The sequence below is a fragment of the Aphelocoma coerulescens genome, chromosome 10 (assembly GCF_041296385.1).
Source record: "Aphelocoma coerulescens isolate FSJ_1873_10779 chromosome 10, UR_Acoe_1.0, whole genome shotgun sequence".
In the NCBI taxonomy this organism is placed as follows: domain Eukaryota; kingdom Metazoa; phylum Chordata; class Aves; order Passeriformes; family Corvidae; genus Aphelocoma; species Aphelocoma coerulescens.
In genome coordinates, this window is record NC_091024.1 from 3,154,001 (window position 1) to 3,170,663 (window position 16,663).

Here is a 16,663-nt window from a genome sequence, read left to right on the forward strand (position 1 = left end):
TAGAATGGCCTTAAATGGTAGGAGGGAGGAATGGGGAAAGAATTGCATTGTACTGTACAAAACTTTGTCAAACAGATCAAAATTTGACTTGGGTTTATAGACTTGGCAGTTAGGAAAAATTCTAAGTATCTTTGTATTGTTACATATTTGGCAAATTTGATTTTGATTGGCAAATTTGATCTAAAAATAATCAAAAGATGAAAATTCTGTGGTGGTGGGTTTTAGAAGAATTGTTTTCAAGGATATCATCATGCTGGAACTAGGACTTGAAGCAAACCTTGTGCAGTGGTTAACTGGGAATTGCTCTATTTTAGGGATTTTTTCAGGAACTATCCATTATGTCACTAGCAGATTGAGGAACCAGTTAGTCAAGGGAAATGTGCTGCTTCAGCATTGCTCCAGTGAATTATTCTGTGATCAATGTTGTGTCCTCACATCCCACAAACTTAACAACAGTGTAATCTATGTGATTTCTTAATAATGATAAGAGTGGTGCTGTTAGTCTGAGTGGTGATAGTGGTAACGTTCACATCCAAGTGGAGAGTTTCCCACGCTTGTGACGGCAGATGTTGGTAGCAAACAATGAAATGAACCTTTTCCATTCGTTCTGTTTCCTGTGAGCAAATACTCCATTCCTCCTTGTCCATAACAAAAGCCTTCTGAGTCCAGCATAGCTATAACAAAACCTTATTTATCACCAGCAATATTTACCTGTAATCCATTATCACCTATTTTATTTTAGTTCTGAACAGGACCAGCTGTTTGTTCTCCTCTGCACAGAACAAGAGACCAACCCAGTGAAACTGTCACCTTTGAGCTAAAGTGTAGGGTATATGTTACATGAAATATTTATTGTATAGTTGAGCTCTGAAAACACTGTTAAAAATACTGTTCCTTATTTGCTGTTCCAAATTAAAAACATTTATGTAATTAGCTACCATCTGTTTCTTTGAACAGATGTCCATATATATTAGCGTATTAATCACTTGTAATGAGTTAAAGCACAGTTTTTGAGAAACTTCTGGGCTCTTCTTGAGTTGGTCCTGTGCTTGATGCATGTCCCTTCTTATCTTGTTCCCCTTTATGGGATCATTTACAGCACAGCCAAGAGATGTTCCTAAATTCCTATTAAGTGTGTGGGCAGCTTGTTGCTTTTTTCCTAATGTTTCTAGAGCACTATGAGATAAAACAGATGAATATGCATATAGTAGTTTTTTGCACTTCTCTCAATGCCTTTTTATCAATTTGGGTTTTTTTATTTCAATACCTTAATCTGATGTGTGTATGTCAGAGCATCTTTCTCATATCTATAAAACAGTTCCTTCTCAAGTATCTAATTGCAGCAGAAACTAGGAAAGGTTTCACAGTGTTCTGTAGACAGTGTGCTGTGAGAACAACATAAAAACTTTCTAGAACTATGGAAGTGTCTGTGCTGCATTAGAGCACATGGGGCAGAGAATCAAAGCTGCTCTGGCATCCAGTTCTCTCCTGTGTGAGAACAGCAAAACTGCTGTCAGGTTATCAGACAGAGGGGCTACCTGGCCTGGCATCCTGTCTCCAGCAGGGCCAGCCCTAAGCAGGAGCCTAGGGTATGGCAAAAATAGGCAAGAATTACTGTATGGGAAATAATTTCTCTTTCTGGTGCTTAGTCCACAAGTCCTACCTCTTTTTTTTTCCCAGGGCTGCCTGGTGCACTGTAGAGCAAGTGAAGATGATAAGGATTCAACATCGAGTAGTGTCAAAAGATTGTGCTGCCAGAGAGAGGTCAGGATGTGTTTTCAGGTCCTAAAATGAGGCAATCTATAAGGCTGTTCTTTCAAACTGAGAACAATCCAGGTGGAGGACTTGGAGGAATTCTGGAGGCACAAGACTAAATCCCATTGCTTATGCATATCATATGGGAGAAAAAAGCAAGCACAGTGAGGGGAAAAGATGCATTTTCCCAGCTCAGTGATCTAGGGTGATATCCATGGAGGAACATCACCCTGCTTAGTGTAACCTGCGCTGATCTGAAGGGCAGGAAATCCACAAAGAGGATCATTGCTGCTTTGTATTGTAATTCTGGAACTGGCAATAACTGTAAAGCCTTTCTTTCTAGCAGCATGGGGTTGACAGCATAAGGACTGAAGACTTGTGGGGATGTAGGTATACTCTTGGGGAAAAAAAAGAGTTCTCAAAAGAATTCTTAGGAAAAGTCCCTGTCTGCTGTGTCAAATTTGTTCTGTGCTGGTACCTTGTTTTAATGGCTACTGCTAGCACAGTAGCGGAGTGTGCTGGCGTAACATCTGCTAGCTTTTATTTGGTTTTGAAAGCACTTGAGCTTTTTCTCTCCCACAGGTCTCATATTAATGTGCCTTATATTCATGGCATGGATTACTGGGAGACTTCTGAAAGATTGATTGAAAATGGGAAAGTGCAGAGGCACCTCCTCTTAGTGATACACTATCTTACACATCAAAAGAGCACAGATGAGAACATGGGAGATTGTAAAACCCTCAGTTGGGAGGAGTTAGATAAACACTCACCAATAACCTGCTTGTTAAACCTTTTCCAGAGTGCGTGAGTCTGAGAGATAAAGGGACCTATAAAGGGGGAAGCAGCTGGCAGGGCACCAGACTAAACTGACCACAGCTCCCAAAAGGTTGTGGCCCAGGTTTGAAGAGGTGCATTTCTAAGGAATCAGTATGGAGCCTGAGGAGTACAGACAGAGAGGTGAGTGATCCTTGACTCTTGCAAATAGGTAACATTTGCTTCTGGAGATCAGCTGTTGTAGGGCTGCAAGTGGTACCCAAAATTAGGATGGGCTATACACTCTTCATTTGTGCACTTGTCCTTGAGACTTAGATCAGCTGAGGCAAAAATGTGTCCCAGAGTTGAGTTTAAATTAATGGATTTAGAGTCTGTGAGTAACTTAGCCTTTTTGGTCTTACATCTAAGATGCTGTGGCAAAGCTGTATGGCAAAGCTGTAATTCTGAATAAACTTGTGCTAAGGGGTTATGCACAGTGGCTCCTCCCTGGCTGACACCCTGAGACTGCAGTGATACTTGGACAGTTCTGCAGATGGAGAGCCAGTTTTGGTTCCAGGGCTGGAGGAGATTGCCTCAAAAAGTGGAGAAAAGGTGTGGAGCTATGCAGCTGATTTCAGAGGATGCAAAAGGGGGTGTGCCATAATGACAAGGAAGTGTAGGACATTATGAAAATTTAATTCCTGTGAAATGCTGTTTCAGTTCATTTGTAGGCAAGAAAATCTAACCTTTCAGTAACCAAACAAACTGTACTTGGACCATGATTGTGTTTTAAAGGTGCATTTGAACTATTCAGTGATGACACTCAAAAAAGCCCTGTGAGCCTGTTTTAGAAACTGTCCCTACATTATTAGATGGGGACAAGTAGGGTGTAGCAGGGAGGAGCTGGGAGCAGTATTCCAGTGCTAATGCAATCCCTGTCCAATGCTAAGGACTGTGTGGAGTGCTGGTACTGCTGGTTAGTTTTTCTGTAACTGAAACTGAAAACACTGGTTTGCCTCTTGCAGGGAAAGAGATGGTGGATTACATTTGCCAGTACCTGAGCAACGTGAGAGAGAGACGGGTGACTCCTGATGTACAGCCAGGTTACATGAGAGCCCAGCTGCCAGATTCTGCCCCAATGGACCCAGACAGCTGGGACAACATCTTTGGAGATATAGAGAAGATTATTATGCCAGGGGTAAGAAATAAAAGTATAATCATGACAGGACAAAGCCATTACTACCTGGGGTGAACACTTAATCCTGGGAATGCACAGGTTCTGCAGAGCATTCTTCTAAATAAGTAAAGTACCCAAAAATGTAGAATAAATCTAGTAGATGTTATGTCTACAGTTGTGTTTCTAACTATAGGGGTTAGATTTTGAATGTATTTTTAAAGTACTTTGTATATAACTCATATTTTCTTATAGGAAAAAAAATTCACCAGTGTCAGAAAATCATTAGCTTCACAATGTCTCTACCTGCTGAACTGTATAATCTCAATTTCAGAGATGTGGAAACTTGGGCAAGGTGAAACAACTCTTGCCCAACTTCATGACTTGTCTCCTGCACTCTGAATGTAAAGATCTACTTCCTCTTGTACATAAATACTGCAGATTCTGCTAAGGGAGTTCATATTACTAAATTACATGTTTTGTGTAAGAAGCTTTTTCAAAGTGTGTTCTGAAATTTTTTAATAGATGTTTGCAGAAACTTCATCTGGTAGGAGAGGCAATCAGATTACATGGATTTATGTTGGTGTCCCACACACAAACTCCTCCAGGTGTACAGAAGGGTTTATACAGTTGTAAACTCCTGTGTGTATCTAAAGGCAAGCTGTTGTTTGACAAAATGAGCGACTTTGTTGCAAGGATTCCCTTTATAAAGATAAATATTTTGATAAATCTTTCTGACTCTGGTCTTTCAAACATGGCACAACATTCTTTCCTGTTCAGAATCTTTGCCTGTTTAATTCAGATAAATGCTTTTGCTGTTATTTGCAATTTATCTATTAATGACACAATGTTATCATCTGCTAGTGCTGCTCTCCTGTTGATATTATCTCGGCAGTTTTCTGCTAGCTGATGTATAGTTGCACGTATTATGTTGCTGTAATCCTTTTCCCTCACTTCAAACAGATACTAACCACTACAACTCATGCAGAGTTTTGTGACATTTTCAGATTTCTACATAATTCTGTTCTAGGTAGTCCACTGGCAAAGTCCACACATGCATGCCTACTTCCCAGCTCTAACTTCCTGGCCTTCACTCCTTGGAGATATGTTGGCTGATGCAATTAACTGCTTGGGATTCACATGGGTAAATTTTTTGGGGCTTTTTCAGACATTTCTCTCCTATGTGTAATATGCTAGAGCAGGTCATAGTCATTCTTTCTTGTTCTCCGAGTAAATATAATTGTTTGTTTTAACCAATTGTATGTTGTTTGCATAAATGAAAATTGTCACTTTAAAAAAAAAACAACAAAAGAATATGTAAGAACAAACATTACCTAGTAGTAAGAGGTGAATGAAGAAAATATACTAGAAATGTCTGGTTTCGAATTCTTTGCATATCCCACTGTGAGCATTGTTCCTTGTCATCTAGTCTCAGTGCCAAGACTGTTACACAAGCAGTGTAGGCAGTAGAGCAGCCACCATCCATGACTGCAGGGCTGGATTGGGCTCCATTCCAGTTCTCCTGCTGCTTTGAGAGAACCCATTTCCTATTTTTCCTCTTCTGAAAGTAATTGTTTGGTGGCCTGGCCCAGAATATATGCATATTTTGTATCCTCCTGCAGCAGCTACACAGCACTACTTGGTTATGATTTTGCACATTGCAGTAGTTTCTGAAGCCAGTGTTTTCCCCAGTGGCAAAGTTGCCCAGATTTTTAGATGTGTGTCTCTGTGTAGGAAAGGAGAAGCTCACTAACCTGTAAGAAATTGATGGGTGTGGTCTCCATGTAGCTGTATCAGATGAGCTCATTGCCTCTCTTCGCTCTCAGCTGGATGAGGGATCAGTGCCCAGGGAGAAATACAGCCTAATTCTCCTTTTTAAATTTTTTCTAGGCCTCCAGCCCAGCCTGTACAGAACTGGAAATGAATGTGATGGATTGGTTGGCTAAAATGCTGGGCCTTCCAGATAAATTCCTGCACCACCATCCTGACAGTGTGGGTGGAGGAGTATTACAGGTAGGGGAGATTAGAGATGGCCTCATCAGCGTTTTGTTTTCAAGTGAATTTCTCTCTGGGTGATAGTTTTGCTAGAGGAAAAACCAACAAAAATTTCTGTATGGGTCTGAATCCCAATTTGGCATTATTTTCCCAAATTTTAGTATTAAATGTAGAAGATATAGAATAGAAACTGCTATTGCTTTGATGCTGTGTTATGAACAAACAGCAGGTATTCTTGTGGTCTTTGTAAGGAAAAATGAAAGTCAGATTTCATTTCTCCAATCTGTTTGACACACCAGATTTTGCACTAAAGTGATTCTTAGAGAAGGAATTCTTGTCAATGTCCTTCAGCCATAGTCCTTAGCCACACAAGAAATTACTTTTCCTTTTTATCTTGTCTGCTTTTTGTCTCTGAGAGGTGCAAGATCAAGGCCTGAACCTTTACTGCCTTCTGGAAGGGCTAAGCAATAGTTCCCTGGAATCAGTGCTGCATCTTTGTTATAAGGGGCTTTGCTCATGTTTGTAATTTTATGGGAAATGATCTATAGAACAAAAGGAAAATGTGATTTATTTACTCTGCAGAACTCAGTGCTGCACATTAAAATATACAGCAGGTAAAAGGCTTTGTTTTGTGTTGCTGGCCCAGAGAGCTGCTCATCAGGTAATGACTCTGCTGCATGAGAAAAGCAGGAGTAGGAATAAAAGAGCCAGTGGGCAGCTGGGCACTTCACTGATTTCAGCAGATCCCTGGCAAAACAGCAATGAAGTAGCAGCTGCAGTAAATGAGCAATGTCTTTGCAGAGCACTGTGAGCGAATCAACCTTGGTTGCACTGCTGGCAGCAAGGAAGAACAAAATTCTGGAGATGAAGGTTTCTGAGCCAGACACTGATGAGTCCTCGCTCAATTCTCGCCTCATTGCTTATGCATCTGATCAAGTAGGTTCTTATGATTGATTACAAGGAAAACAAATTGCTTCTGTTGTCTCACTCGGCCTATGCCATGTGAAGTCGCATTTCTGTACGAAGAGGAAAACACAGGAATGCCTTACAAGCATGAACCAGATCCTCTGCTGCTGCTTTCTGCAAATGGGGAAACTAAATCAGTGCGAGGCGAGGTTTTTAGGGTCTTGGCAGTCCTCAAGGGTTTGCTTCACATGACTGATTTCTGCACTTCCTTCCTGTTTTTCACAAAGCCTTACTCCAGGAACTAGGTGTTGATCTCATGCTGCTTCAGCTCATGTTTCTTCCCAGCCTCCATCCCCTCAGAGACAGGCATGCTCAAGGCATTGGTACCTAAATGCTGCTCCTGGTTGTGGGCTCCACTGTTGGCCTCTGCCAGCAAACCTGTTCTGTCCTTGGCCTCCTGAGCTGAACAATGACATTCCCTTGGGAAAACTGCCACAAGAGAGACAGTCATGCTGATTCTCTCTTAGTATAACTAAAAGGACTTTTTCTTGTAGGTGTTTTGCTCTATCCAGAAGTAAACACACTTCAGGGGACTTACCTTCTTATGGCAGGGAGGAGGGAATAAACTGAGGTTGATTCATTTCTAGAGGCTCCTTTAAGAGCTGAGTTTTGATAAATGGCCCTCCAAACACAAGATGAGGATGCCTATTATTATATTTTAGAAACCAGTACACAAATAAATGAAGCATTCTTTGGAATTACAGTGTAGTGTTCTTACAGTTACTCACAAAGAAGATGCTTTCAGAGTTGTATTAATATGGATTACAATAAGGTCATTATCCCTGGATTTCTTGCCACCACTGTCTTTCATAAAGCCATAAATTACCACAGCTGTTCAGCCTCAGAGCTTGTGTTCTTACTGTTTTTCTTATTTTAAAGGCACATTCCTCTGTAGAAAAGGCTGGCTTGATTTCTCTGGTGAAGATAAAATTTCTGCCTGTGGATGAGAACTTTTCCCTCAGAGGTGAAACTTTGAAGAAAGCCATTGCAGAAGACAGAAAGAAAGGCCTAGTGCCAGTCTTTGTATGTTCAACTTTCTGGTTGGGGGTATTGACATAGTGTTATATTCTTAATGTCAACATGAAATTACATATGAAAAATTTTTTGTTGTGTTAAAATACATTAGCTGAAGGTTCAAATGTATACAAGAATTTCTATTTTATTAAATAAATAATTTAAATGTTTTGCCTGTCTGCAATAAACTGCCCACTTTTAAAGTGCTGCATCCATGTATTAAAAGAAAACAAATCCATTATAACAGGTGGGGTTTTTTTCTAGGTTTGTGCAACTTTGGGAACAACTGGTGTCTGTGCTTTTGACAATCTCTCAGAACTGGGTCCAGTTTGTAAGTGTCTCTTTTTTCCTGATTTTAAACTGTGAATGTATCTAAAAGACAGTGTGAGACTTTTTCATGCCAAAACAAAGGGGAGCTGAGTTTTTCAGACGTGTTTCAGGGACCACTGTAGTCACTACAAGACTTTGCAGTGATGTCTGTAAGATTTAGATTAGGATGCTAAAATACATTCAATTTGAGATGGATGAAATTTGCCAACTGATAAATCTTTCATGTGGTTATTCAGGAAATACAGACTGTGTGGTGCTGTTGTAGGATGGATACATTAATATTTAATCTAGCAAAGTAGTTTTGAAGGTAGATTCTGGTAGGACATCCTTTGGATCAACCAGTTTCACAGTGAAATTTGACATGGTTGTAAATTCTATTCCAGCATAAATTCTGACCAGTAGCTGCTGAAGTCCTGAGGAGCTTTCTCTTATGGGTCAGATTGTGGCTTCTGTTTCTAGGTCCTATGTTGCTTGCCACTATGTCTTTATTTTGGCTTTGTGCAGCTGAGAGGTACTGGGGAATTTCACTTAGTGAAAGGGCAGGTGAGAGAAATCAAATGTTAAAAAGATTCACTCGCATGAAATACAGAACAGTGATTTTTGTTACACAGTCCACCTGGTTTCAGCATTATCCTATATTTTGGCATTATGGATCCACACCTTTAGAATCAAGCTAGGTTGTCAACTGCTTGTCTGCCTCCTTCAAAACACTGCACCTGGTTTGCAGAGAGGAGAGATGAAGCATGCACTTTGGTTCCCTATGTCCCTTCCCTAACAACAATCTCAATTCCAACAGGTGATGCTGAGGGACTCTGGCTCCATATCGATGCTGCATATGCAGGAACAGCATTTGTGTGTCCTGAATTTCGATTGTTCTTGGATGGAATTGAATATGCAGATTCCTTTACTTTTAATCCTTCAAAGTGGATGATGGTCCATTTTGACTGCACTGGATTTTGGTGAGTATAGTCAAAGAACAAACAACACCAAAAAGATAGCATGCAAATTGCAAAGTTTTTCTCTGCATTTATTTTGCTAAATCTAGTTCCTTCTACAATTGATAGGGTTAAAGATAAATACAAGTTACATCAAACCTTCAGTGTTAACCCTGTCTACCTCAGACATGCCAATTCAGGAGCTGCAATTGACTTCATGGTAAGTTATTATTTAAGATGATATTTTGTATTGCCTATAAAATGTTCAAACAGAGTGTGAAAGTCCTCTCACATTCCAGAGTATGCTTATCTTATAGCTGGTCTTAGTACATAAACCAAATTATACTGACATCCTAATGCAGAGAAAATAGTCAAACTTTGCAGTGAGTCCTGGTTATGAAGATTAATTATAAAATTACTTTCAGATTGAAGTACTTAAGATTTTCACACAGATGGAGATCCAGCCTTGCCTTTCTAATGCAAAGGGTCATTTCTGTGCCTTGTGTTGCTGGAGTAATTCCTACTGATGCCATTTTGGCTGGATTTCTTGTCTCTCTGATATGTAATAAAAGAGAGAAAGGAGTAAGCAATGGAAATGCCATGCTCTGAAACAGCAGGAGAATGAATTACATTTTTTCTTCGGATTAAGGTATTCATAGGAGAGCCAAGAGGCATTTCACTTCAGATACATCTTACAGCAGATTTCAGTACAGTAATACAAAGGAATATTCACTGCCAATTATTTCTGCTATGATCTCACCCTAGTCCTGAAAAGATAATTGTTTTCTTGAAATCAATAGTGCTTTTCACGAGAGTGGAAGGAGGGATGGAAAAAAAGGTACCGAGTCCCTCTTGTGGTTAAATTGGATTCTGCACGTGATTGTGCAGCTCCCCTGAAATACTCCTTTACACGTTGTCTCACCCTTTTCCTTGCAGTAGATGTTACTTTGTCTGGAACTGTCTACCCCTGTATCAGCTCTTGCTGCTTATAGCTGATTTGGGAAAATGTTTAGAATGACAGTTAAATATGCAAATTACAGGAGCTGAAGTGAGCACTCAGTCCTAGAATGTAAATGGCCATATCTTAAATTGATCATGCTCTTAAATGCAAACAGTTGTTGTTATTAGCTGGTAATTAATTTAAAATTCTAAGCATAGATAGGCCATAGATTAAGGGGAATAGCCAAAATCTTGTTTTTGCAAATAATTGAAAAATATGTGGACACAGTGTTTCTTCGATGGCTGTTTCCTAGGCTTAGCAGATTTTCAGTAATACAACACTATTCCTCTCAATAGAGGTTTCTGACCTGAGTTTGAAGCAAGAGATGTAGCAGTGGAAGGGGAGCTCTCCTTTCTGTTGTTCCTGCACTCACTGAGGCACTGTTGTGTTTTCACAGCACTGGCAAATTCCACTGAGTCGTCGATTTCGTTCTTTGAAGCTGTGGTTTGTGCTTCGTTCGTTTGGGGTGAAAAAGCTTCAAGCTCACGTCCGACACGTATGTGAATTACCAGTGTGTTATGTTCAGTTCTTGGTAGGTGAGGTTAGTAAACTCAGAGACACAGAGATGGTAACAGAAATCCTCTCACACGCAAAGCTTGCATGTGAACACTAAATGTGTGCTGGTTTTACCCTGAAATAATCTGTAAAGATTGACTGTGTAGACAAAACATTTCTGGTCCCCTTTGTTGACAGCACTGGGCAATGGAAAGGGACTTGGTAAGTCACTGCCTTCTGCAGTGCACTGAGCAGTAATCTGGAGAAGCTTTCTTTGAGGCCAAATGGCACCTATCTGGGAGGCAGGCTGTGATGAATAGCTGAACCCATCACTGTGAAAATGTACAGGCTTATGTCTCTGATGGAGTGTAAATACAAGGGGTCACTTTGTGGATCAATGGTTGCCACAAAAGGACTCTAATTTGAGAAGGCAGATTCTGTTTTCAAACCTCCATCTAGAAAATCCCTCTGTATAGGCCTGTTACTCATGTTCATTGTCAAGGGTTTGAGCAAATAGACTTTAAAATTCTTAGCTTTGATGTAATTTTTCTGTTTGCTCTTATTCATGCATTGGAATGATGTGTTTTAGGAAGGAAAGGAATTCTTTTTAACTACCCAGTTTAGTGCCTAACAGTAGGTTTGTGACAAACCAACATATAACTTTTTTTTTTCCTATTAATTATAGGGTACTGAAACAGCCAAATTCTTTGAATCCTTGGTTAAAAGTGATCCACTCTTTGAAATTCCTGCCAAGAGGCATCTTGGACTGGTTGTATTTCGCCTAAAGGTAAAAACTGGTCCTTTTGCACATCTCTTTGGAATGAACTGACCACAGCTGATCTTTCCCCAGACATTAAAAACTGTGAATAAACTTCCGTGTAAGAATTTGTGATTGGAATTCTTAGATATGTTTGGATGTCACTGGGAATTCTAACTATAGTGGTTTTTTTATTATTCATATTTAAAACAGGGTCCCAACTGGCTGACAGAAAAACTCCTGAAAGAACTAAGCAGTTCTGGCAGGCTCTTCCTCATTCCAGCAACCATCCATGACAAGTTCATCATTCGCTTTACTGTAACCTCTCAGTTCACAACCAGGGAAGATATTCTGCAGGACTGGAGCATCATTCAACACACTGCAGCCCAAATCATTAGCCACAATTATGGACTGCACCCCATCAATTCTGGTGATGGGACAGGAATCCCCACTACAGTAGTTCAGCCTAGTTCTGATGCCATTAGTAATGTTCCTCAGCTTTATTTAGATGGAGGGAAATACAAAACACCTTCCAGAAAAACAGTACTTCAGCCCAAGAAGTCATCCATGAGTCCCAGTACATGTGTGATTAGTCAGCAGGTGAAAGGTCAGGGGCATCCTTTGGATAACTGTTTTCCAGAGGATGTCCAAGATGTTACCAAACATAAGTTAACCTCTTTTTTATTCAGTTATTTATCTGTTCAAGGCAAGAAGAAGACAGCACGTTCCCTTAGCTGCACCAGTGTGCCAATGACTGGTAATCTTGAGCAATGTAACCCCAAAGCAGCAGCTGCTGACAAGGAGTGTCGTGCAAATGCCAGAGTTCTTTCCAGGCTGCCTGAAGACATGATGATGTTCAAAAAAGGTGCCTTCAAAAAACTGATTAAGTTCTACAGTGTCCCAAGCTTTCCAGAGTGTAGCATTCAGTGTGGCCTTCAGCTACCTTGTTGTCCTCTGCAAGCCATTGTTTAACAAATAAGAGAGCTTGGTCCTTAGAGAAAGAACAGGTTTGCTTATTCACATGCAATACTACATGTTCTTTTGTTCAAAATGTAAGCAGTGGCAATGACCACTGAGAAAATTCCTTTGCTTTTACTGGTGAAAACCTCATGTATTTATAGATGAAAATGTCAAATAAATCTTGTAGGCATATACCATGAAACTTTCTGTTTTGTAGACTGTGGTAAAGAAAATGCCAATTTGTACCTTATCAGTCCTGGTAATAAACTGTTTCCAGCTGGTAGGCTGGGACCACTTTGACAAAGTATGCTGGCCTCAGGAGGGGATAAACAATTTAGGTCTCTGTTTGCACCATTGGTTTTTTTTTGGGGGGGGGGTTTAATACCTGACTAGAACTCATTAGACTGATGTGAGGATCTGTGTGTGCAGACAATGCCAACATTAATTCTGAACTATGCAAAAAGAAGGATGTAGCCTCTCTAAGAGATTTTGCTGCATTAGGGCAATTTTCCCAGAGCTAAACATAGCAGCACTGCCAGTCCATATGTTCTAATCAACTACAGGAGGCTTTGTACAACCACGTTGCAAGAGCAGCTGCCCTTGTGTGAAGCACCTGTGGCCTTCCTCAGCATTACCTAAGATCTGTACATCACAAATGCATGAGGAAAGAGAGGAGGAATGATATTTCCCTCTCTCTCATAACAGAGAACTAAAGGGCCATTATGGAAGAAAGGGTCTCCACACAGCAAACAAATGTATTGCTACAAGAGGCCAATGATTTTTGTTTATAAAAATTTGGGGGGGGGCGGGGGGGGACCTCTTAAGGACAAATTTAAATTAAGAAATAGTACAGTTGAGTCAGGGAGCATGGTGATTACTAGGACATCTAGGACATTATTCTGGGAAAGCACTGCTAGATCCTTGCTGCTTTCCTTGTAGTTGTTCCCAGACACCTACAGTCACCCCATCTTGAAGGCAGTGCACTCAGACAGATGGATCTTCCATCTGATCCAGAACAACTATTCCCAGCTTATAAATCAGCCTGGTTAATGTCTAGACCCTTATACAACATCAGCTAAGCTCATCAGCTAAGGTACAGGTAGAGTTGGAGTAGTTCTGTTTCAATAAAACAATCTCATACTCACCCTTTATTTCTGCTAAAAAATCGATAACCACATTTCATATCACTTTTAATAGTGCTATGAAATCTTTCTGTTTACACAATAAAGCAATAAACACACAGTGAGGATGGCAGTCCATTTGTGCCTAGTCTTAGGTGTTTAAATTTATATTCAGGAATAGGAAGTACTGACCTGAGTCAGACATATGTAATTTATAAACATATCTAATGTGCTAGTGAGTAACAAAAGTATGGTAAGATTTTAGCAAATTATGGAAAGGCTCTTTTCACCACTTCCTGTCCTTTCCTCCAGCTGTTTCTCTTATTATATAATTTAATAGTATTTAGACACTAAGAATCTTTTAAAATCTTTTATCTTTTAAAATATATATTGGCTTCTTAACTTGGAATACTTCATTGAAAGACTTTTCTGTCAGCAACAGACTAGAATGTGTATTTATGCAGAATAAGTATGTTGGCTCTATGTCTTTCAGGAAATACAGGGCAGAGGGCAATGCAGTAGATAGTAGAAGTCAAAGATGAGCATGGAACACTGGAATTGCAAAACACTGTTTCAAGGAGTGATTCAAGAAAGAAATCTGAACCATTAGGATAAAGATAAATAATGTGTATAAATTGCAAGGAAACTGTGGACCTGATTCTCTGTCCTGGCTTATGGTTATCAAAAGGTGCTACGAAGGTTGATTGATACCTTTTTCCATACTAAATTCTAACTGCAGTTCTTCCTCTGTGACATTCTCTTTATGCAAACATGTTTTTGAAATGAAGGAGGAACTGGTATGATTGCAGTGATCCAAACCATCTGTAAGGCACCTATGAGTAGATCCCCCTGCAAACAATAGTTTAAGTGCACCTTCAAAGGGGGTGCTCTTTAAATACTCACATTAACACTTTCAGCTGGGGATCACCTGTCTTGGGTTAGGATATTTTGGCTACAAAACCCCCAAAACTCACACTACCCAAAGCACAGGTCTGCTGGTTTCTAGACAACTCTTCCTTTTTGGTATGCAGCTGAACTGTTCACATAAGGTAAGTGTTTTCTCTGGCTATTTTAATAGAATGTCAATTAATGGATTGCCATTGTTTTCCTATGCAGCAGAATGATTAATGGAAGCCTTTTTTTCCTTTTTTTTCTTGAAAGAAGTTAATGTTAGTATGCAATGAGATTACAGACCTCATTAGGAAAGGTTTCCGTTGGGCTTCCTACTTTCCCTTTATGTTTAGATTTTCAACATACTATTACAAATATTGTTATTTAATTAGCAAACAACAAAAAAGGTGTTTAATGATACCTGTGGCACACTGCATAGCTTATGCAAATAGCTAATGACCTGGCATCTTAGAGGTAAATAGCCCCCAATAAACTTTCACTGAGATAAATAACCCTTCAATAAACTTTGAAATCCATATTTTATTGTAGAGATAAGTAACTTTGATGACATAAAACCTGTATTATTGAATTCAGCTTATTTATTTCCCTAGTTACTCAGACAACCTTGAAACAAATGCCATGAATTTCACCCTTCTGACTGGACCTAGGGACCAGGACTCAGTTCTTCTTGGTGAAGTTTAAACAGCCATTACTGTGAATAAGGACAGCTTTTTCTTTCTCTCACTTCTTGTAATATTATTTTTCATTTCATATTTTGCTATGTCCAACCAAGAGGACAATTTCCTTCCCTCTTGTTTAGCCTTCTGTTGCCCTTTTATGTCAAATCTGATACTTTTCAGCACAAGGTGAGCAGATTCAGGTCATTGATCTGCTGGGAAACTTCTTCAGTGCAGACTTTCTTTCCTCCTCCAGGTAAATTCCCTTTGCTGCTAGGTGAGCTGTGGCCAGCTCTAATGCAGCACAAGCCCTGGATGTCCAAGCAGGGTGGGATGGAGCAGATCCCTCCAGTTTAGCGGTGGTCAAACCTCCCAGGAAGCTGCTGCAGTTGAAACTTGAGCCGGTGGATTGGAGGTGGCCCCCAGCCAGGGCTGCCTTTCTGCTTGCACTCTGCTCCCATGACCAGCCTTAGAACTCATGGGACCAAGTGAGGAGCTGCTTCAGGGAGCTGGCAGGGGTGCAAATTAACTGATTTATGCCTAGGGTATATTTTGACTATCGCTAGACTTTAGCATGTGGATAAATTAGAGGGTTTATACACTTCTCCTGTAACAGAGCTACTGTTTCAAACTGGTGCCTTAGGATTTTTTTAGAAGTTGCTTCACAGCTGTAAACACTGTAGAACATTTTTGGAAGCTTCTTTATGTGATGGCAACTGCCTGGGAAAAGTAGGAGAAATTAGTAGACCCTCTTAGCTAGGGTCATAGCCAGTCTTTCCAAAGCATTGCTGAACTTCCATAACTAATTCCAGCTTCCTGCTCGTAAGAGTGTGTAGCAGTTTTGTGCTAGGGCCCTGCAGTGGGCTTTCTGAAGAAGTTTTTTTGTGTAACCTTTTCTTCTTCAGTTATGTCTCTGACTTTCTCACATGGGAAGTGGTATTAGTTCTGTAACTTCAGTAGGGAATTGTCAGCAGCAGCCTGGAGAGCTGAAACCCTCAGATTTATTGATCATGAATGTAACATTTTGAAGGACCTTTGTCTGCTTCATTATTCAGGGCTAATTTGTTTAAAAACTTGCAAAATTTTCACACAATAAATACTTGGTTTGCTCACCAGCTTTTGCACAATATATTGTTTTTCTAAGCTACTCCTTTGAGATAAACATTTTCCACTGTTCTCCAGCTACACGTTTCTCACGAAGGTTTTCAGCTCAAGGCTTTGCAGGGGTTGCCAAAAGGCAAAGATATCTTGCTGTGATCCACGAGATGTCACCAGAGAGTAACAAGTAACTGGAAGTTTGTGTTACATTTGGATTCGGGCTCAGTGTACAGGTAATTAAGAGAAAGATACGTAGACAGAGAGCATGAGAAAGCCCAGCACTCCTCATGCTGGCTGGCATAGGATGCTTCAGGCTGCAGCATTTTCTGTGCAGACAGCCTCCTCTCTTTTTTCTGTTTTGTTATGGTTTAATGGGAGACTTCACTGTACTGCTACAAGTCAGAATGCACTGTTCCAGCCAGCTCAAGTGACAATAATCATACCACAAAACAGCACTTACCTAATTACTGATGAATGGCAGAGATGGGATTCAGACTGGATGACTTGTGGCGTCAGTGAACCTGTGTAACAGGTCAGCTGGGTTTGTTCTTTCTTTGTTTGACCACCTGACCATTCCCATGGAAAGTCCCAGCTGGGTATTTTTCAGGATTGCTAAATTGAAGCCTTCAAGCTTCATTTTTCAGTTTCAGATGTCTTTCTATCACATTTCAAATTAATAGCTGCTTCAGTTTCTATTGAAGTCGTATTTGCAGTTTTACCACAGTTTTCCTCTAAGCTTTCG

At 40.2% G+C, this 16,663-nt stretch overlaps 1 protein-coding gene and 1 long non-coding RNA gene across 3 annotated transcripts; both read left to right on the forward strand.

Moving 5' to 3' along the window:
* The first annotated feature begins 2,571 nt into the window (after positions 1 to 2,571).
* HDC (histidine decarboxylase) lies at positions 2,572 to 12,438 on the forward strand. 2 transcript variants are annotated; one of them, XM_069025218.1, is made up of 12 exons: positions 2,572 to 2,712; positions 3,534 to 3,706; positions 4,713 to 4,826; positions 5,573 to 5,695; positions 6,479 to 6,613; positions 7,523 to 7,666; positions 7,922 to 7,988; positions 8,784 to 8,946; positions 9,052 to 9,142; positions 10,320 to 10,418; positions 11,103 to 11,204; positions 11,388 to 12,438. In XM_069025218.1, the coding sequence occupies exons 1-12, from the start codon at positions 2,685 to 2,687 to the stop codon at positions 12,144 to 12,146; spliced, it is 1,998 nt and encodes a 665-aa protein (XP_068881319.1). In that variant the 5' UTR covers positions 2,572 to 2,684; the 3' UTR covers positions 12,147 to 12,438. The 2 variants fall into 2 exon arrangements, with proteins under 2 accessions (XP_068881319.1, XP_068881321.1); XM_069025220.1 differs by lacking the exon at positions 4,713 to 4,826.
* Positions 12,439 to 14,171: 1,733 nt separating this feature from the next.
* Positions 14,172 to 15,952, forward strand: LOC138116215 (uncharacterized). The gene is made up of 2 exons (XR_011154079.1): positions 14,172 to 14,304; positions 15,080 to 15,952. It is a non-coding gene; the product is annotated as an uncharacterized lncRNA (long non-coding RNA).
* The last annotated feature ends 711 nt before the right edge of the window (positions 15,953 to 16,663 follow it).